The sequence below is a fragment of the Ambystoma mexicanum genome, chromosome 11, assembly GCF_040938575.1.
Source record: "Ambystoma mexicanum isolate Mex_15411 chromosome 11, UKY_AmexF1_1, whole genome shotgun sequence".
NCBI lineage: Eukaryota > Metazoa > Chordata > Amphibia > Caudata > Ambystomatidae > Ambystoma > Ambystoma mexicanum.
This window is the reverse complement of record NC_090934.1, coordinates 1,170,524,194-1,170,545,794: the sequence shown is the minus strand read 5'-3', so window position 1 is coordinate 1,170,545,794 and position 21,601 is coordinate 1,170,524,194. Positions and strand designations below refer to the sequence as shown.

The 21,601-nt window shown below is 48.2% G+C and overlaps 1 protein-coding gene across 11 annotated transcripts in view; it reads left to right on the top strand.

Annotated features, from left to right (window-relative positions):
• TLN2 (talin 2) overlaps positions 1-21,601 on the top strand; it is a 7,472,684-nt gene that overhangs the window by 495,116 nt on the left and 6,955,967 nt on the right. For all 11 annotated transcript variants that reach the window (XM_069624483.1, XM_069624482.1, XM_069624486.1 and 8 more), the window contains one exon: positions 13,883-14,035. In XM_069624483.1, coding sequence (XP_069480584.1) covers positions 13,883-14,035 — 153 coding nt within the window. The remainder of the gene's footprint in view (positions 1-13,882; positions 14,036-21,601) is intronic.

Here is a 21,601-nt window from a genome sequence, read left to right as displayed (position 1 = left end):
AATTGTGTACTGCAGCACTAGGATTGAGTTGTGACAGAAAACTGCGATAGGGTCCTAGAAAATATGGAAGACTAACATTTACCCCACATCACTATACATTATGACCAGGGCTGATTCGACGTCTGAGGATGGAATCAAGTCTCGGCCTCTGAATCCGGTGCAATCAGTGGGGCGGAACGTAGTATGCGGACCATGGATCCGCGGATGCGTTTTTGCCCCACTGCACGCACATTTGTATGTGTCCAGAATATACATACCTGTTTTAAAATGAATGTGCACATGTTCATTGTGTGTGACCAAAAATATTTTTTTTCGAGATCATTTCTCTTACTAATATATCATCACCAACATTCTAAAAAACTCAGACTATCTGGGGTATGAGTGTGCCTAAAATTATTCATTAAATACTATCAGTGCGTGCCCGTGACTTAGCGCGGCTTCCACTGAGCAAGCGGGACACGCAGTCTAGTCCGCATTCAATATGGCGCCCATGGAGGCGAGGCGGGCGTGAGAGGCGAGGCGGGGGTGAGCGTGCGTCGCCTCTATGGAAACCATATAAACAAATGTGAGCCGAGGGGCTCGTCTTGGAGGTGGGCGGCTCGAGAGGATTCCGACCTCGCGAACGAGGTAAGCAATTGGTGCCCATGACATATGGGTCTTTTTATCTGTACACAGTGCTGATTGCCGTTCATTACGGCACGGCATATAGACGCGGGTCACGAAAGAAGAAAAAAACCGACAGGAGAATGTACATCCCGTGAAATAATACTTTCTGATTCCCAGTGTTTAGAATACTGCAAATGATGTTGGTGCGATTTACCAGAGCAACATGATCCACATAACTATGTGTGATCATTTGAGTGAAGCCCATTTGAATCCTTTTGGAGTGTCCATATACTGTCTAGTAAGAATTAGACGGTACAATATGACAGCTATACCAGTAGGGATTTTTCTTAAAATCTCTGCTCTTCTATTCCTTAACAACACAGATTGGGAGTTACTCGCCCTTCACACTACCCGAGAGTCAGGCGAAAGTCTTCTATCGGGTAAGTGATGTCCCAATAATATTATTGGGGCATTGTCCCTTCTAACATCCACCTAGAGGGGTGAGGGCAGGAGCCCTCTCAGCCCCCCAGCCCAGCAGAGGATCCAGACGAGGACCCATGCACGGAGCGTGCTATTGGAAGAGGGCCTGCCTGACCCTGTCCACAACAAGTGCCTGACTTGCCCATGCCGGGCGCTTCGCGGCACGAAATCGAGGCTGAACCTCGATTTCACTAAGAAGAACCGCCGGCAGGCGGATTGCCGGCCAGTCCGAAGGCCATACTAAGGCCTGTTGTGTGCCCCAGGTCCCCCACTTCCAACATCCACCTAGAGGGGTGAGGGCAGGAGCCCTCTCAGCCCCCCAGCCCAGCAGAGGATCCAGACGAGGACCCATGCACGGAGCGTGCTATCGGAACAGGGCCTGCCTGACCCTGTCCACACCAAGTGCCTGACTTGCCCATGCCGGGCGTTTCGCAGCACGAAATCGAGGCTGAACCTCGATTACACTCAGAAGAACCGCCGGCAGGCGGATCGCCGGCCAGTCCGAAGGCCATACTAAGGCCTGTTGTGTGCCCCAGGTCCCCCACTTCTAACATCCACCTAGAGGGGTGAGGGCAGGAGCCCTCTCAGCCCCCCAGCCCAGCAGAGGATCCAGACGAGGACCCATGCACGGAGCGTGGTATCGGAACAGGGCCTGCCTGACCCTGTCCACACCAAGTGCCTGACTTGCCCATGCCGGGCGCTTCGCGGCACGAAATCGAGGCTAAACCTCGATTTCACTAAGAAGAACCGCCGGCAGGCGGATCGCCGGCCAGTCCGAAGGCCATACTAAGGCCTGTTGTGTGCCCCAGGTCCCCCACTTCTAACATCCACCTAGAGGGGTGAGGGCAGGAGCCCTCTCAGCCCCCCAGCCCAGCAGAGGATCCAGATGAGGACCCATGCATGGAGCGTGCTATCGGAACAGGGCCTGCCTGACCCTGTCCACACCAAGTGCCTGACTTGCCCATGCCGGGCGCTTCGCGGCACGAAATCGAGGCTGAACCTCGATTTCACTAAGAAGAACCGCCGGCAGGCGGATCGCCGGCCAGTCCGAAGGCCATACTAAGGCCTGTTGTGTGCCCCAGGTCCCCCACTTCCAACATCCACCTAGAGGGGTGAGGGCAGGAGCCCTCTCAGCCCCCCAGCCCAGCAGAGGATCCAGACGAGGACCCATGCACGGAGCGTGCTATCGGAACAGGGCCTGCCTGACCCTGTCCACACCAAGTGCCTGACTTGCCCATGCCGGGCGCTTCGCGGCACGAAATCGAGGCTGAACCTCGATTTCACTAAGAACCGCCGGCAGGCGGATCGCCGACCAGTCCGAAGGCCATACTAAGGCCTGTTGTGTGCCTGTTTGGAGCCACAGGAGCCAGGGGCCATGAACTCTGCCCGTGCTGCTCCAGGTAAGCCAGTGCTGCCACATGCATAACACCACCTGTTGACTAGAAACGTCTAATTCACAGCGTATTACTTACGCCCCTGTCTAATTAACGCTGCAACCCCGCACGGCTGCACATGCCTATGCTGTCCTTGCCTATAACGTGCCACTCAGAGACCTCGCATTTCTTCTCCTGACTCAGACTGCAATGCCTGCCTAATGCCATTTTGTATCTAGAAGACTTTATACTGCGCCTAGTAAATTGTGTTGCACTGCTGTTGGCTGCCTAATTGTGCCATTTCGCAACTAGATGTCCCAGTACTGCGCCTATTGACCTGATTTGCACTGCTGTTGGCTGCCCAATTGTGCCATTTCGCAACTAGATGTCCCTGTACTGCGCCTATTGACCTGATTTGCACTGCTGTTGGCTGCCCAATTGTGCCATTTCGCAACTAGATGTCCCTGTACTGCACCTATCCTCTTGCTAAATTCGAATCTAGGTACCCCTGAACCTATGCATTTAATTTGCGTCCCATTGCATTGTTAATGTATCGATTCATGTTTGCATGATCTGATCTACACCCGTACCCACGATAACTACCATAGCTGTGTCCACTTACTTAGACCCTAGTTTTCTTGGTGCTACTTATACCCAGGTGTTCATGGTTCACCTCAGTGCGTTGTGCCTTATGGTCGCTAACGGACCACTTTAACTGTGTTGTGCCCTATCATCATTAACAGACCATGCACTCTAGCCCATACTGTGTTTCGTGAATATCATGCCCTTTATCACTAGGCGCAGCCCCAGCTTCAACTAGCCACCTGCACTACACTTCGCGTCACCCTAGCCAGACATCTTAGCGAAACAAGGGAAGTAAATCGCATCAGCGGACCACACCAACTACCATGTGCAGAAACTTGACCTCCCTGACCCTCCTAGCTACAATCATGACCTTTGCTACCCTCAGCTCTCGTCCCCCCATTGATAGAAACCTGAGACTCAGGGCAAGGCTACCTTGCATATACGAACCTAAAAGAAACAGTACTAACAATACTGCTAGACTCCCATCTATACAGACACACATGGATAAGCAAACTGTAGCTACGACACCTTTAACTCCAACCCCAACTCCCACTCACCTCCACCAAAAGAAACACCGGAGTCAAAATAAGCATACAGATACACTTACAAGTCATCCTATTCCCAATAACACCCTAACTCTTACGGGATCCCTTATCAATGCCAGATCCATGGTAGCTCATGCAATTGAAATTGCTGACATACTAAACAACAGTAGCATTGACTTCCTTGCCGTAACAGAAACCTGGCTCCATGAGGCAGCAGGACCCTCACTGATGTTAGCCATACCTGACAACTACCAGATCCACAGAGTAGACAGACCCAATGCTAAAGGCGGTGGCCTAGCAATCATCGCGAAAACCACCTTGCCCATCCGACTCACCACCTCACACCCCTGTGCTTCCTGCGAAGTACTCTCAGCAAAAATGCAACTCTCCAATAACCGCACGCTAGCCATTCACCTGATCTACAGGCCCCCAGGTCCCCTGGGAACCTTTGAAGATGACCTTACTACCCTCATAGCGAACAATACCCAAAAACACTCGCAAACGCTGCTGATGGGCGACTTCAACATCGGCTTCAATGAGCCAGGCAATAAAAATGCCCTTTCTATAACAGCTATCCTAAATGACCAAGGCCTCACCCAAAAAAGGAAAGTTCTCTCCCCCACACATGCTAAAGGCAGAACCCTTGACTGGGTCTCAGAACTCAACTGTAACATAGTCATCACTGCCATCACCCCTCAACTATGGACTGACCACTTTCTAATATATTTCACTGCCACACTTGACCTCCCCAGCCCCAAAACTATCAAAATGATACCACCACTCCCTACCAGAAGTAAAAAAGATATTACTACAGAAAAACGTATCCCCCTCCACCTGCCCACTATTAACGGTCTGAAGGACAACACCGACCCAGACACACTAGTAGACACCTTTAACAAAGCTATGTCTCACGCACTAGACACCATTGCACCTGCAAAACTACGCAAAGCTAAGCAAGAAGCCCACCTCAATGCCTGGTTTACCCCCCAGCTCAAGGACCTTAGAAAGCAGAAACGAAAACTCCAAACCATCTGGCGTAATTCGCCCACCAACGACAACAAAGCCAAGCTAACCCAAGCTACAAAACATTACAAGTCTGAAATTATCAACACTAAAAGATACGTATTCAATGACAGAATTACCAATGCCAAATCGAATACCAAGGAACTATTTGCCATCCTCCGGGAAATGGAATCCCCTATCCAACCAACCGACACGGTCCCAAAGGACAAGATATGGTGCACTAATATACAGAATGCCCTATCAAACAAAATCTCCACCCTCCAACTTAAAATAAGGAATAAAAAAGACACCCTCTCTCATACTGATCAACAAGTGCCTCCTCCAGTAACTGAACCTATCACTATCCCCCCTTTTAGCTTTAAACCCATCTCCATCATCGACACTGAAAAGGCTATCCTCTCACTGAAGCCCTCTAACTGCAAGGGCGACAGCTGCCCAGCTCAAATAATAAAGGACGCTGCCAGAGACTTAGCCCCTTTCATCTCGAAGCTTATCAACTCATCCTTCAAATCCAACACAGTGCCAGCCAACTTAAAAGAATCTTGGGTCCTCCCCCTTCTCAAAAAACAAACCCTCGATCCTTCTATCCCGACTAACTATAGGCCTATCACCACGGTACCCTTCCTACTAAAAATTATCGACAGAGTAGCCTATCTCCAAATTCAAGAGTACCTAGAAGCTAATCATCTACTAGGCTCGCGCCAATCGGGCTTCCGCCCTCTCCATGGCACGGAAACAGCCCTGATAGATCTCAAAACCAAAATGGAGGAATTTAAGGATAATGGGAAAACAGCGCTGCTACTCTTTCTGGACTTGTCAGCAGCTTTTGATCTGGTGGACCATGCAGTCTTATGCAACCACCTCAAGCTGGCTGCCAACTTCACAGGAGATGCTATAGCATGGGTCCAATCCTTTCTAGCCAACCGGACTATGAGAGTGTTCTCCTCCTCCTGTGCTGACCCCATCCAATTCACATGTGGAGTCCCACAGGGCTCCTGTGTCTCACCCACTATGTACAATATCTTCACCAAGCCATTGTTCGACAAGTTGGACAGACTGGGCGTCACCTACACTAATTACGCAGATGACACCCAGATCCTCATACCCCTTTCGGGCAACTATGAAGTGGACTTGGCTCTGGTGAATAAAATTTACATCCTCATTCAAGCATGGATGGCCACACATGGCCTCTGCCTGAACTACGATAAAACTGAAATCCTGCTCCTCGGTTCAGACCACAAACTATCCAAACTCACCCCGGACTATACCTCATTTAACAGTGATAACAATACCATTAAGGTTATGCGCGAGGTCAAAACGCAGGGTTTTTACCTCGACTCAGCTCTCACCCTCAAAAAGCAAGTGAACTCCCTCGCCTCCTCAACCACCTACACGTGTAAACTCATCCGTGCCGACAGACCCTTCCTGTCCAGTGCCAGCTGCCTCACCTTGGCCAATGCCCTTGTCATGTCCAGACTGGACTATTGCAACGCCTTATACTCAGGTGCCAACAAGTCGATCACTGACAAACTCCAGAGATTACAAAATAACGCTCTTAGAGCAGCTCTGAACATCCCACGTAGAGAACATATCTCCAAACACCGGACAGAAGCCCATTGGCTAAAGATAAAGGACAGAATCCTACTCAAAACTATTTCCTTCACTTCTAAATGCCTCAATAATCAAGCACCCCCCTACCTAGCGGAAAGAATCAACTGGAGACCCTCTAACCGACTGACGAGATCTGCCAACACCCTCCTACTGGAAGTCCCCAGATTCAAACTTACCACAGCGGGCGGTGCAAGCTTCCCAGTTAGAGCTGCACAATCATGGAACACACTCCTATCCGACCTTAGATGCCCTTTACCCTACACAAGATTCAGATCCTACGCTCTCAAATGGCTGCACAACAACGACATGCAACCAACGACCCTCACCCTAGCGGAAACGGTACAACCTGTTAAAATGTTACTCTTATGCGCTTAACCCTTGTTATTTTATATGCATTGTATCACCTACTGTAAGTGACCACTGTTTTTCTGTAATAGCCTGTGTCAGGCATTGTAACTAAGTTTCGAGTCCTCTTGTACTGCTGCGCCCAGATGCCCACGGGCTCGGAGCGCATTACCAAATAAATAAACAAACAAACAAACAATATTCTCAATGTTTATCCATGTAATTTCTTCATAAACAGACATTAGGTAACCCAATTTATTTCGATATATAGGTAGGAGCATCCTTCCCTGTCCAGCAATTGGAGACAACATAAGATTAGTTTTATAATTGTCAAAGGAAAATCGATTTAGTGACTTTTGAACCTGAAACAGAATTCTAATTAGGATACTTTCATCTCTTTAGGATGAAAATAGGAAATTGTTAATCTAATCAAGACATGGAACTTAACACTTCTAGCCCTGAAGATGGATTTTATCAAATCCGAAACGCGTCGGCATGAGATATTCTTTGAAAGAAGTGTATTTGGGATGATCATGAATTGCTAATTCATGTTTTAGATTGAGAATATATATATAGATACAAGTGAATTGTGTATATTATGTGCCTCTGGGTCAATGCATATTGGCCCCAACATAAAATACCTGTTGTTCATTTGAACTGAAGAGAACCTGTTTACTTTATGTATTGAAAAAACTTTTACTATTTGTAAAAAAATGCATTGAGTTTTGTATGTTTTTTGCTTTTTGTTTAATCTTTTCAACTAAAAGTTCCTTTGTTTATAAAATTCAAGTATTGAAACAATCTGCACTACGGGTTACTTTTACTATGTGAGTGTGTGTAAAAGACAATGAATAAATTTTATGATAATCTGAATATTCGGGAGAGGTATCAGCCAAGGCTACCTTGTTTTGATGACCCTGGCCATCTCTGCCTTTGGGTTGGTATATCCCGCTAGGAGTGCACCATAGGGTTATCAAGTAACAATACTTGATATTTGTTTTTGTGTTCTTACCTTTTGAATCTCGGGTGGCCTCGAGATTTACCCTGGTGCACCTGAAATACGAAAAAGTCATTATGTTGAAAACCGGTTTTGAAATAACTTATGAATTGATGAATACTTTTTGAACTATCTTTACTTTGTTGTGCCCCCCACCACAGTACTTTTTCGAACAGCTCCTCCTGTGACCATCTGCCAACTTTTTCTAGATGGCCACACCTCGCTCCCCTGCCTGCTCTACTGGGGTCGTACTCTAACGAGTTCTGGGACGTCTCCGAAGATAACACGGCCATTACAGGCTTCCATGTTTTGGAGCCACCATTCCAGATCTAATCTCCCACCCCGATCTACGGGCACTAACTGATGATACCCAGGACCCTCTTGAAGATGGCGTATCATCAGCCTCTGAAGGACTCCATAACGCAGAGGGACCAGAAAGATTGCCTGGATGGAGGCTACTAGTATCCCGACGATCCTCACCAGACCTCATAGCGCTATTAAGGGGGCTCCAGCGTTACCTTTGTTGTTTCTGCTTTAAACCCTAGGAATTCTAAACGCTGTCTGGGGACTATCTTGGATTTCTCCTGATTTATCAGAAATCCTAGGGACAAGATCAGTTTGGATGCCCATTGTAACTGCACTTGCTTGTCGCTCGCTATCATGAGGATATCATCTAGATAAAGTATCATGCAGATACCCCTCTCTCTCATGTCCACCGCTATTGGCCTTATGACTTTTGTGAAGGCCCAGGGGGCCGAGGCGAGACAGAACGGCAGGCATTTGAATTGCCATATCTGGTCATTCCACAGGAAACCGAGGTACTTGCGGGGGTTCCCTGGAAATCGGAATCTTCAGATTGGCGTCTTTCAGATCCAATCGCACAAGCCAGTCTACCTTTTGGAGAATGTCACGGAGGAGGTGCGCACCCTCCATTTAGAAGTGCATGTAAACCAGCCACCCATTGAGCTCCTTCAGGTTGATCACTGGCCTTACTTTCTCCCTCCTGTGCACTAGAAACATGTTGCTTATGAAAGCCGATTCTGCATAGTCGCCACGTTCTATCGTGTCCTTGCTCGCTAACTGTTGCAACTCTTACTCTAGGAGTTCGCTCACGTTTGCTTGCATTACCTTGGCCAGTTTCCCTGCTCTGGCAGAGTCACAAACTCTAGTCGAAACACTGTTACTGTCTGCAGTAGCCAAGAGTCGCTTGAAAGCATTCACCAAATTTGTAAGCGCAACAGTGTCCTGCCGACCCCACCCCACCCCACCCAACCGGGGGATAGGTTATTGCGCTTCTCACCTGATTGTGCCTCTGGGTGACAGTAATATCCTTGTTCCCTGCGTCCACGGATGCCTTGTTCTCGCACAGGAAAAAGGCTTCTTGTTGATGGTTCTCCCAATAATTGGCTCTAACATTCTGAGGCCTTCTCTGCAAGTGGAAACGACCGGCCGCACGCCCTCTGCTGTGCCCGGTCCCAGCAATAACTCTTGAGGAGAAAATCTTCTTAATCAATGTTTGTGCTTTTCTGAGGGTCATATACGTGCCCACAAATCTTCCCATTTCTTTGTCAAAGGCCTCACCATATGAAAGACCCTGAGCGGCTTTGTGTGCCTCATAAGAGACTAGGTCCCCTAGCTTTGAGTCTGTCTTTAATAGAAAGCCCCTCCTTCTTTCTGATGGCAATGAGCAATTCACGTTCCCTAGAAGGCACACTGCACTCTGTGTCCATTTGGCTAAGGTGTCAGAGTCTACCAGCTCCCTGGTGTGCTTGTCTCTTTCCGCCAGGTCCATTATTTCAGCTATATGGCCAGCCATGTTTAAAACCTTCTCCTGGCAACCCTTCCAGACTAGGTCCATGCCCTTTCTCCGGTCTCTGGAGGCCCTAGATATGAAGGTGATCATCTTTGGGTCCAGTTCCAGTGTTTCTGCTACTTTTTCCGGTAATTCCGGCCTGGGACACTCTAACCACATCTGCAGTCGCACTTATTTCTCGATCAATTTACAGAGCCTTTTTGTCATATATGCTGCCACCCTTGGTGATGTCATCCAGTCATTCGATCTAGGGTGTACGATCGATTCGGGGTCACACATGTCTGTCAACTCATCTCAGGACTCCTCCAAATGCTTCTACTTGCATTTCCTCTTTCCACCATCCGATTTCTGAGAGGACTTTGAGTCTGATATTGCGGACTCTGGTGAGGAGTCATTTTATGTTATGTTATGTTATTTGCCATTTATATAGCGCTCTATAAATTTAATTGGTATGACCTCAAAGCGATTGTGCAATAGGTGTGGTGGTAAGTCAGGATGTTGGTCTCTGAGACTGGATTCTGGCTGTGTTAGGCTTGTGTAGGACACTTATGTGTGCAGCTAGGCCGATTTATCATGGCGAATAGCTGCATTCTCGCAGGATGTTGAGGTGTTCGTGGGGAGTTGTTCGTATGTGAGCAGCTTGGCCGAAATTGATTGAGGGGTGTAGCTGTGCTCTATTGTGTGTTGGTGTAGAGTAGAGTGTGAGTACAGTGATGGGAGAGTCGAGGGTCTGGAGTGGATGTTTTATTCTTACGAGCCCAATGTTCAGGGTTTCATTACACGTCTTGCGATTGCGGCGTTGGGAGGGCTATATTAGTGACTAATTAGTCTACTTCAGAGGTGTCATTGCTCGGAATTTCATTGAGCATTTGTCTGGAGGTTGTAGGGTCTTTGCAGTCTTCGAAGGTCTTGGGTGTGTCGAATTTGAGGGGGGAGTGAGTTCCACAGAGTTGGGGCCAAGATTGAAAAGGCAGAACCTCCAATCCTAGTAGAATTGGAGGGTGGAATTACTAGTAGGTGGGCAGTGCTTCATTTTAAGGTGCGCGGTTGGAGGTAGGATTTTATCTTCTCTTGTAGCTACGTTGGGCCGGTCTTGTGCACTGCTCAGTGGGTAATGCATAGGGCTTTGAAGATGGCCCTACGTCCAACGGGGAGCTAGAGGAGGGGTCGGAGAGCGGGGGAGATGTGGTCTCTGAGTCCAAGGGCGAGACAGTTTGGCAGCAGCGTTTTGGGCTCTTTGTAGTTTAAGTTGGTATGCTAGAGCTCCCAGGTATAAGGAGTTGGCATAGTCCAGTCTCAAGATAACTATAGACATAACAGCAGAGGGTCTGGTGGGATAGGTGAGGTAAGGGAAAATACGTCTAAGGAGTTTGAGGTGCTAGTGATCGGATTTCAATACATTATTGATCTCACGGGAGAGGGTTAGGCCGAATTCCATAGTGCATCCAAGGTGTTTAAAACATAAAGATAGTTCTTTTGAATATGCACAGAACGTGTAGTGGCAAAAGTGGCATAATAAGAGTTTGGCAAGCAGACCAGCTGACTACTATTGTGAATGTAAAGGTCAGAACAGTCACCAACAACACAAGGGGGTAACGTTGTTAGAAATAGACATAAACCACCATTGTCAAAGCCAAAAGGGAACAACTCTTGGACACCTACTCGATCTCTCCTCTGCCTTTGACACGGTCAACTATTCCATCTTTATACAAAGGCTCCACGATACCCTTGGACCCTTGGTATCCCAGAATGGACACTGGACTGGCTGAACTCCTTTTTAACTGACAGCTTTTCGCAAGTCATCCTGGGCACCCTCTCCTCTCCACCTTCCTTCTACACCTGTGGTTTCCCCAAAGGTTTTATCCTCTTCCCTTGGCTCTTTAACATCTACCTTGCTCAGTTGATACTCCTCATCCCCTCCTTCTCTCCCAACTTGCAGTGTTATGCAGACAACGCACAACTTTTTTTCAAACTTCCTGCTGACCCTCTTGCACCTTCCTTCATCCCTGACTGCCTATCTGCCAGGCGTGTCCTGGTGCACTTCCAACAATCTCTGCCTCAATGTCAGCAACACAGAGATCCTTCCCATTGGGACCCCTGCTCCCTCCTTCTTCCCTTCACTCTGGCCTTCCTTCATGGGTTCTCCCCCTGCTCCTTCTTCTGAAGCCAGAAACCTTGGAGTTATTTTTGACTCCTCTCTCTCCTTCCTCCCTCACACTCAGGACATTGCCAAGAAGTCCCACTTTCAGCTCTTCCTTCTCAAAGGAATTCTCCCTTTTCTCACTTCTTTTACCTGATCCCTGGTTCTCTATAGGCTTGACTATTGCAATAGCCTCCTCCTGAGTCTACCTTCTTCCACTCTGCAACCCCTCCAGCTAATCCAGAATAGGGCAGCAAGACTCATCCTTGGCCTTAAGTCCAGGGACAGCATCTCTCTTGCCTTAAACAGCCTTCACTGGCTCCCAGTTGCTGCACGGATTACATTCAAATCCCTCTGCATCATCCACAAAGCTTTCTGGGGCCGCGGACCACACTATCTCTAACTCTCTTATTAAATACTCTCCCTCAGGACCTCTACGTTCCTCTGGCACCACCAAAGTGGATCGGGCCCTCAATTGTTCTAAGCAGCTTTTCTCTGTTGTGAGGTCACTATCCTCGGCTGCTGAGCGTACTGCTGCACTTTCTATGAGTACTTAGGTGGCAGCTGTCTGCAAAGCTGGACATTACCATCTGAGGATTCTCAGGAAGGTTCTTCCTCTGCTCCCCCTGAAGGTTCAACCGCCGGTGGTCGCTGCTCTGGTATTAAGTCGCATTGACTATTGTAATGCGCTTTACCTTGCCCAGCCTAAGAGCCTGATCCATCGACTTCAGCTATTTCCGAACTTTGGCGGCTAGGGTGGCTATGAACATCGCCTATGGGAATTGTATAATGCTGGTGCTTCGCTCTCTTCACTGGCTGCCAGTGGCAAAGTGAATTGAATTCAAGTCTATTTGCCTGGTGCATCAAGCATTTCATGGTCTCGGTGCTAGTTACCTCCAGGACTAATTTCTCCATTGTCGGCCCACTAGTGCTCTTTGTTCTGGTTCAGCCTGTCTGCTCACCGTTCCTCCTGTCACGCTAGGATTGGAGATCCTGCTTTCTCAGTAGCAGCGGCGAAATTGTGAAATGCGCTGCCACCTTACCGTTGACCATTTGGAATTTAGATGCCTCTTGAAAACCCTCATGTTCTAAATTAGTTTCTCTGTTTTACCTCCACTTAGCTAGTGCCATGATACACTTGGGTGACAGTGCGCTTTACAAGTTCTGTTAACATAACATAACCAACTCTTTGGGCCTCATCATGAGTCTGGCGGTAACCCTTAAATTTGGCGGTAGCGCTATTACCACCGCATTTAAGGGTCCGCCAGATCATGGGCTTGGCGGATTTGCCCTCACAAATTTGCTGATTTTCGGTGCTATTACCGCCGGCGGGAAATCTGCCGGCGGTAATAGCTTGAAAATTCCCCATTGCGCCCAATGGGGAATGATGCATTCCCGAATGGGCCCAGTGGGGAATGGGAACCAACCATTCCGCCAAACCCGTGATCCGGCGCTAATAGCGCCTGGGGCGTTTGGCGGTAGCACTGATAGCAACGGCGCTAATAGCGCCGGGGTTACTGCCCAACTCGTGATGAGGCCCTTTGTGTGTAAAGCATTTTGCTAAATCGAGGGCAGGAGATTGATCGCTTTCCTCAGCTGGCTCTCTCCTTTGGAAAGCGTCCCCCTCCCTCTGCGTCTTGAGCAGGACTTTCTTAAATTCCGGAAGCTCCTCTAGACTTTCCTTTTTACCTCCTCCTTCCCTTCTTCTCTCCTCTTCTAATCCCACTGGGCCTTTGACCTCCCACACCCAATCGCCCAGCTTCTGTCTACCTTCAGTACTTGCCTCGGCACACCCTCCTCCCTGGAGGCTCACACTTTTCAGCCATGCCGTGAAGCACTTACCATACCTTGCACTTCATCTGTGGCTCACTCAAGAGCACAGACAGCCCAGCACCTACCCCCTCTGTATTCTTCCTTGCTGCACTTGCACATTCTGAATACTGAAAACTCAGCATCATTATGGGTGAAGGGAGGCCCCTATAAACCTAATAAAGATGGGGGATGATCATAATAAAGGGAATACCAAATAATGTAGTAGAATTTTAGAAAATGATCCTTTCCATGTGAGAAATCATCTAACTGCTACAGAATCTAGTGGCACGAGGAAGAGACGTGGAGGTGGAATTGCTATTATTTCGGTACCGTTCTTCCATTTAGCTAATAATTTGCTCTACTCCATTTGGTTTGGTGGGAAACATTAAACCCTTACACTGTTGAATTACACTAAAACCATTGTTTGGGTCATTTCATATTTTTCAGTTGGCAGCAGCTGTGCTGACATAGTGTTCTTGTTGGTCAAAATGTATGCACATGATTTTTCTGTTTGCCAGTCTTAGTTGGTAATATTTGCATTTTTGACTTCAGGAATTACAAATTATGAAGAATATTCTCTAATTCAAGAGACCATGGAGGAAAAAAAGGAGGAAGGAGCCGGGACACTGAAGAAAGACCGAACGCTGCTCCGGGATGAACGCAAAATGGAGAAACTGAAAGCCAAGTTGCACACAGATGATGAATGTGAGTAATCTGGTGTGATGCGTGCAGCACTGTATAAAAGAGTGAAAGGGATTGACTTGATGATGTAAGAGGTTGCTATGAAGAAGCATAGACAAGGGGCCTCGTTACAGGTAGGGCGGTCCGGAAATAACAGTGCGGTAAACCCGCCGCCACTGTTAATTCCGGACCGCCCGATCCCGACTCCTGCAGACGGGAGGTGATGTTCCCGCCAGGTCTGACCTGGCGGGTTTAACACCGCCCGCAGGCGGACATGGCAACACCAGCACCATCACGAGATGGTGCCGGTGTTTCCACTTCCCCATTCCCATTGAGTCCTACGGGACTCAATGGGAATGGGGATTTACCGAATTCCGGCTTCGGAATTCCCGGGACACCAGGGTCGTAATGCCCTGGGATTTCCGGGAGTCACGGAGGCGGAATGGTAATACGAGTCTGGCGATAACCAGGCAGTTTTACCGCCTCGGTTACCGCCCGACTTGTAATGAGGCCCAAGGTCTTTAATCCTGGGTGATGGGACCCATTGGTGTCCTCTATTGTAAGATCTTATTGTAACCTGTAATAAAGCCTGAGTGAACCTAAAAAAAAAAAAAGAAAACAGTCTTTAATCTGACAACAAGCACAACTGGGAAGGTAATAAGGAGAGAAACAATTATCACCTAAGCCAACCATCATTTTTGTATGCATAATTCGTTTTAATTTGGGATGTTTTTATTTCATACTGTGCAGTGCATCTTGTCCAATTGCAACTTCAAAAGCCATGGTATGGTAATAATTAAGTTTAAGCAGAGCAGAGCAACTGTCAGGGCAGGCTACTGCCCTGCTCAGAGAAGGAAAGAACGTAATGCCCTGTCTGTAAGCAGCTACAGCTGCTATCATTTATTATTATTTTTTGTGAAACATTCAGTTTAAAATAAACTTTTGTTGCAATCATTCCATATTCCCCTGCCCTTCCACTCCTTCCTTTACTTCAGACAACCAAAATGGAAACTACTTAATCTGATCCCTTTTCATAATTTATTAGAAAAGTAAATACCAACAAAGAAAGAGAAGGCATCATAGGACGTAACCAAATCACTTCTAAGCAAACAAAGAAGGAAAAGAGCATGAACCACTTCCAACTCTATTTAAATTACCTAACATAAAACTTCAGTTGGTTTTTCCATCCAACGCCCTTTCAGTACCCGTCCTGCCCTGCTTCCCTTCTGGTGAGCACTAGTGCTCTAGGTCCCACACACCATACACAGATGTACACAGAGCCAGGGAGGAACTCAACTGCTCTTTATTACCCTCTGCAGAGTTCTGCCTTCCCGGGCTCTACTAGCCCCTCCTCCCACTCCCCCCTCCCCTTGTCGGTGGTTTCTCTCTTCTTCCCTTAAGGTGGATCTTCTCTTAAGGTGGGCTGGCCCTTTTGTATGTCGTGACACCCCCCCCCCCTTGCTTATCATCTTTGTAGGGGTAGGTATTTCTTCTCCTGTGTTCTGGCGGCGGTCGTGGTATTCGCCTTGATCATGTTCCCTTTCGCTGTTCTTCCTCTCTGCAACCACGCCAGGACCTGTGTGATATCCTAGCGCAGCGGACTCGAGTAAGGCCTTTTCCCATGGCCTTCGTGCTTGTGTCCGCAATGTTGTGTGTGTTTGGTGTAGTCCTTGGTTACCTCGTCGTTTGTGCTGGCGGCCGTGCCATTCGGTTGCCACTGTTGTGGGTTATTATGGTGACAATCAAGGTATTAGTTGTAGTCGTAGATTGGGGTGCCATTTTCGTCATGGTGGCTGTTGATAACTCTAGCCTGGTAGATCTGCTGGCATCTTCTTTAGCCTGATGGTGTCGTTGGTACCCTGGTTGCCCGTGGCCTTCTCGGTGGCTAGACACAGCTCTTGCCTCTTGCTACTACTTGGGAAACCGCTGCTCAGCAGCAGTGGCAGTGCTGGCTACAGATGATGCTGTGGTTAGCTTCCCGCTGGGAGGACCAGGTGTTTGCATGCACTTTGCTCACTGTCGGCTGTTATCTCGAGCGGTGGATGTCTCCTGCTCCCCCTTTGCATTGTTTGGGGGGGCCTCCAGCGCTGAGGCGTAATCCCTCCCTGTCAGTCCTCACTTCTGTGGTGGTTGCTTATCCTTGGTGGGCAGGGTGGTACTCTTGGCGAGGGCCGAATGCGGGCAGCTCTGGTTGTGATGCATGCTATTGTTGTGCTATGTACATCATTGTGATGGTCACGTAGTGAGATGTCCTTACTAGCATTGATTCTTGCACCCCGAAGTATTAGTCTTGGTCACGGTCCGATTTAGGAGTGTTGCCTCTCCAGCCCCACTTTCTCCCGAAGGTGTGTGGGGGACCCTTATTGTCCCATCCTCCCTCCCCCCAGTGGATTGGGTGTGCCAGTGCGTATGGTGATGAGCTTCTCTTTATGGGCTTCCAATTTTGTCTTGGATCTTGTTGCTTCGACCTCACCTGGTATTGGTGGTACTTCTCCAGGCGGTGAAGGATCTGGGTTTAGGTATGGTGCACCATTTGTCCACTCACTCGACTGGGCATGTTTCATTGGTAGCTGGTTGTGTCGTATGTCGGGTGTGCCCATGCAGGGTTTCCTTAAACTCCCTTGTCTTTGTGGTCTTGACGATTTGACCGTGGGAGCCTTTTGGTGGGTGCAGCTCACTGTCAGCTGTGGGTGCTCCTCACTTCCTTTGCTTGCTGATTGGCGCTGCTTCTTTTCCAACTGCTTCGCTGCGTTGGGTCTTCCTCACCCTAGCGCGTCTCCCCAGTGACCTCAGTTCACCGCTGCAGCCTCGGTCAGTCTCCTTCTGCACCGTAGGGGCTCTCGTCTCTCCCTATGTTTGTTACTTCATCTTGCCCTCTCCTTGGGCAATCTCAGCCATGTCCCCCTCTTTGGGCAGCGTTCCGTTTGGCCCCCTTCTTGGGCGGTCTCTCCTGTGGCCTTCTCTTTGGGCAATTTCTCCTGTAGCCCCCTCCTTGGGCAGTATTCTTCCTTGGCCAGTATTCTCCCTTGGCCCCCTCCTTGGGTAGTATTCTTCCTTGGCCCCCTCCTTGGGCAGTATTCTTCCTTGGCCCCCCTCCTTGGGCAGTATTCTTCTTTGGCCCCCCTCCTCGGGCAGTTTCTCTCTGCGGCACACATTTGTCTCCTTCCGTCGCTTCTTCTGTTCCTGTGTGCCTGAGTTTCTCCTTAGCATCATGATTTTAGTTTCCTCTGTAAGCCCTATTTTGCTGCTGTATCTTTATTTTTTTATCTTTCAGGGTGATTGTGTTTCCCTTCATTTATGTTCTCCCTTCGCGTTGTGTCCTTTGTTGCTTCCGCGTTCATTGTACGTTCACCTGGCTGTCCTCACTCCAGGTATCCTCCTGTGGTGCTGACAGGCGGGCGCGCGCCTTGTTTGTCCGTGTTGTTTGCATGTTGCACATTTGGTTGAGCACCTTGTTGGCCTCCTGGGAGGGTCTGGTGTGCCGATTGCCATCTGGTGTATTGTGGGGTCACTTCCTTGGTTGTTTAGTGGGTGGTCTCTGTCCCAGGGTTTCTGATTTGGTTGGAGCTCTTTCAGTCTAGCAGCCTATGTTGGGTGCAAGTGGCGCTGCTGGTGTGCGTACTGTCCTTCCTCACCCGCCTGTGTTCGCTCCCTTCACGCTGTCGCGTGGTGGGTTTCCACCCCGTTGCGGTACGGCAGTCCCCTCCCGCTGCACTCGTCCTCTTCATCCCCTGGTCAGCGGGCCTCTTGCACGATCATCGTCCCTCAAGGTTGGCTGTATTCTCCCATCTTGGAGGATGTCCGTGACCCTCCTAGACTTTCCTTTGCCCGTGTGCTCTTTTGGCGACTTTGCAGACGTATCCGCCCGTGTTGCGCTCGCCGGGTGTCCCTGAAGTTCTCTGGGGAAAATGCCTTCGTTCTGGTGCTCTGGCCGACCCTCCTTGCACTGTTGTTGCATGTGTGGTGTGCTGCTGATTGGCCCACTTGTTGTCTGGTGACCCAACACTTTATTATGTCCTTGGGCCCTTACTTGCACACTTCGCTATTTCACTGTCAGTGCATTTTCCAATGCTCTCCTATGGTGCTGCTATGACGATTATATAAGGTCATGAGGGGAATACGTGCTATGTGAGCTGCTCTTGTGCAGGGTGCATACCATGTGGAGGGCTTCTCTTGGTGTAGTGAACGCTCGCTGGGGTGTTTCGTGCAGCTTTCTTTGAGCGTCGGGTGCTTGTATCCACTTCCATTGCAGGCACTGGTGGGGTGCCGGTGGATTCTTGGGCACTCTGTTCTCATTGGGGTTTATCCCAGGTTCTCCGCTGGTCCTTCTTTGCACAAGGCCCTCTGCCGGCTACGTGTGCTGTGTTCAGGCACCTTTCCCCTGCACACGACATGCGCAACGCCAGTCCGGCCCTTCTTCCGCAGATGACGGAATGCCGTTCACCTTGGTCACGCGTGGACCTTCCTCATTGTCGCCAGTTGTTGTATTCTGCCCTGCTTCCCTTCTGGTGAGCACTAGTGCTCTAGGCCACACACACCATCCACAGATGTACACGGAGCCAGGGAGGAACTCAACTGCTCTTTATTACCCTCTACAGAGTTCTGCCTTCCCGGGCTCTACTAGCCCCTCCACTTCCTCCCCCCTCCCCTTGTCTGTGGTTTCCCTCTTTTTCCCTTAAGGTGAATCTTCTGGTGGGATGGCCCTTTTGTGTGTCGTGACACTACAGCTGCTATAATTACTATCTCTGTTCGACAACACAGCGGCTGGTTGGCCAGGCGGTTTCCCTGCTGGTCCTGCTAGCCTTGCCCTATATTACCTTTTCCACTTTCCTCTGCTCACATTGTGATGAGATGTTTCTGGGAGTACTTGTCATTGGTTGCTTGTTTTCCTGTCCATGTCATTGCGCAGGCCGTAGAGGTTAATTGGTGGTGGAGCGGAGCAGCGGCGGGGGTGTAGCCTGCTGCTTCTGTCCTGTGCTTGTGCTCAGCCGTACTCTGCTTGAGGTGGAGTTTGGATAACTAACAAGAACTGGAGGTCTTTTGCTACACAGCCTGTAGAGGCTGCTTTTTGCTATACCTTCTCTTCAAAAAGTGGTCATTTACATGGGCATCAGGATGAGAAACAACACCTAGCCAGGTACGGTGTTAATATTATTCTTTTTCCACACTGAGCATAAGACTACATGCAACAGCATCAAAGAAAGTGTCATCCTGGCAGGGCTTCAGAATAATTTTTGTTCTGTGCCTCAGTGATCAGGACAACTGCAACATAAGGTGAAGTCTGCACAAAGTCGCTCTGTTTTGGCTGTTGGACTGGGCTGTGACGGCTGCGAGGTCACAGGATAAAAGATAAATACCTCTCCCTCTCTACTTGGACCACAAACCCATTTAAAGACAGTGGTTTCTAATGATTGTACGGATACTGGAAGTGCGGTCATAGTGCTACCACTGAGGAACAACATGTCTGTTTATCTGTGTGTATCCCTGGGCTGCGGCATATTAACCTTTTAACTGCCATGGGTTCCCCCCCCGCAGTGCCAAGGCCTTTTTTGGTGATTTCAGTATTTAACCATGCAACTCCTTCTAACATTTTCTCCTTCATTAACCCCTTAAGTGCCAAGGACGAGCTATCTCGTCTTTGGCACTGGGGAGGTAATCCCAAGGACGAGATACCTCGTCCTTGGCACTTAAAACTCACCTTGATGACCTATGCACGTGGAATGCTTATTAATTTTTCCTCATGCTTGGTCTGATCCCAACTCTTTGAGAGTGTCTGAAATTTGGCACATCTGATGAAATGACTTTATCAACCTTGACTAGTGATTATAAGAGATCCCAATTGGGGGGTGGGGAGGACTAAGGCAGCCCTCGAGCCAGTCGGCCGTTCCCCCACTCGTATTTCAATTTCTTGTTAAGTGACATTGCTCAATGCCTTTTTTATGATTTTAAGTGTTTTAAACCACCCCTTTTATTACTGTTGACATGAACCTGAATTTGTGATTTACTATGCTTTGTAACTTGACAAGATTTATTGCGCATCTGTTTGGCGATTAATTTACTCCTTTTTTCTTGAACAAGGAGTAGGAATGTCCAAACGAAAGGAGATGGGTAGCGTCTCCCCAAGGCAGGGCTCAAATAAGAAAAACGCACCTGTTCTAGCTCATCTAAATTAGGTCAGCTCTCTTGGATGAAATCTTACTAGTGTTTGATTGTAGGGATGATGAAGTTAGAGAAAATCCAATTTGGTGTTACTCCTGCCCCCTCCCATCATTACAGCTAAGAAAACGAAACCAGTTGCTACAATAAAGCATTAACAGACTAAACTACTTTACACGACTAGAAGTACGAGTGCTACAGTGTCAGAAAAATATTGCGAACCAGTGCTTCTACCTAGAAACCCAAACCAAGAAGGAGGAAAATCCATTTCCTTCCCCATTGAAATGCATTCAAGTGATTCTAGGAGAGGACCACAAGTGAAAGGTAGTGTTGAAATTTTAAGATAAAAAGAAAGCTGTCAAAGGGATGTGGGAAACGTTACTAATCAACATGACACCCTTGTGGGCTTGGTATTTGGAATCAAATGGACTAATCGTGTTTCACCGGTGCAGGGGTTTACAGAACATTTAACCAACGGACCTGAAACAAATTTAAAAGAAAGAGGATGATTGTAGGGAAAACGCTGATAACAAAATTGCACCACAGAGAAAAAAAAGTACATCCTGAGGCAGGAAAATCATGTGGGAACTGCGCCATATATATTAGGGAAATCAAAAGCTTGTGCCAGATACTGGAGAATTTAGTAATGATGTGAGCGCACTGAAATTAAGCCAGTAGCCTTAAACGAGGTAAATACAAGAGCCTGGAAAACGCAGGGTAACCTATCCAGAAAATCCAGTAACGTTTGGAACCCTCCCCAGGCACTGATGGCTATTCATGGGGTGATTGGAGATTTTGAAACCTTACTGGACAAATGGGTACATGTGAATGGTAATAGAGCAATGAATGTCATTTTGGGAGATTTTAATTTACAGTACAAGTCACTTAATGAAATGATGGATCTTTTAGAAGATCATCAAATATGGGATATCCCCACACTAGAGCTGATAAAACGAAACAGACTGTATAGTCACGTCCTTGAGACCGCATAATTACTTTTTAGATCAGGGGCTAGGTTCCTGTAATCGTATCGCAGGAGACATACCTCCAGTCCCTACCTACCAAAAAGATGCTATCAGAAAGAATATTGATTATTTATCAGCAGGGCTCACAGAATCTACTAGACATTAGCTTTGGTGAGTAGTTTTTATGCAGGGCGAGTACCTTTTGCATGGCACTCGACTTTGCTGGTGAGTTTGAAGATGTTAGAAATTTATTTTTCATTTACTGCAAACACACTTTGAAGTAAATGGCAAATACAGGTTTAGCTGTGCATGATTGACAGGATTGCAGCAAATATGGCCTGTTCTTATGGCAACATGTATCTTTTTACAAACGGCACTGGTAATTATTTATTCACAAGTCACTTTGGGGCAAGTGCACATCTCTTAGGTTGAGTATGTAAAATGTGGCACTCGACCTACAGGTCTAGTG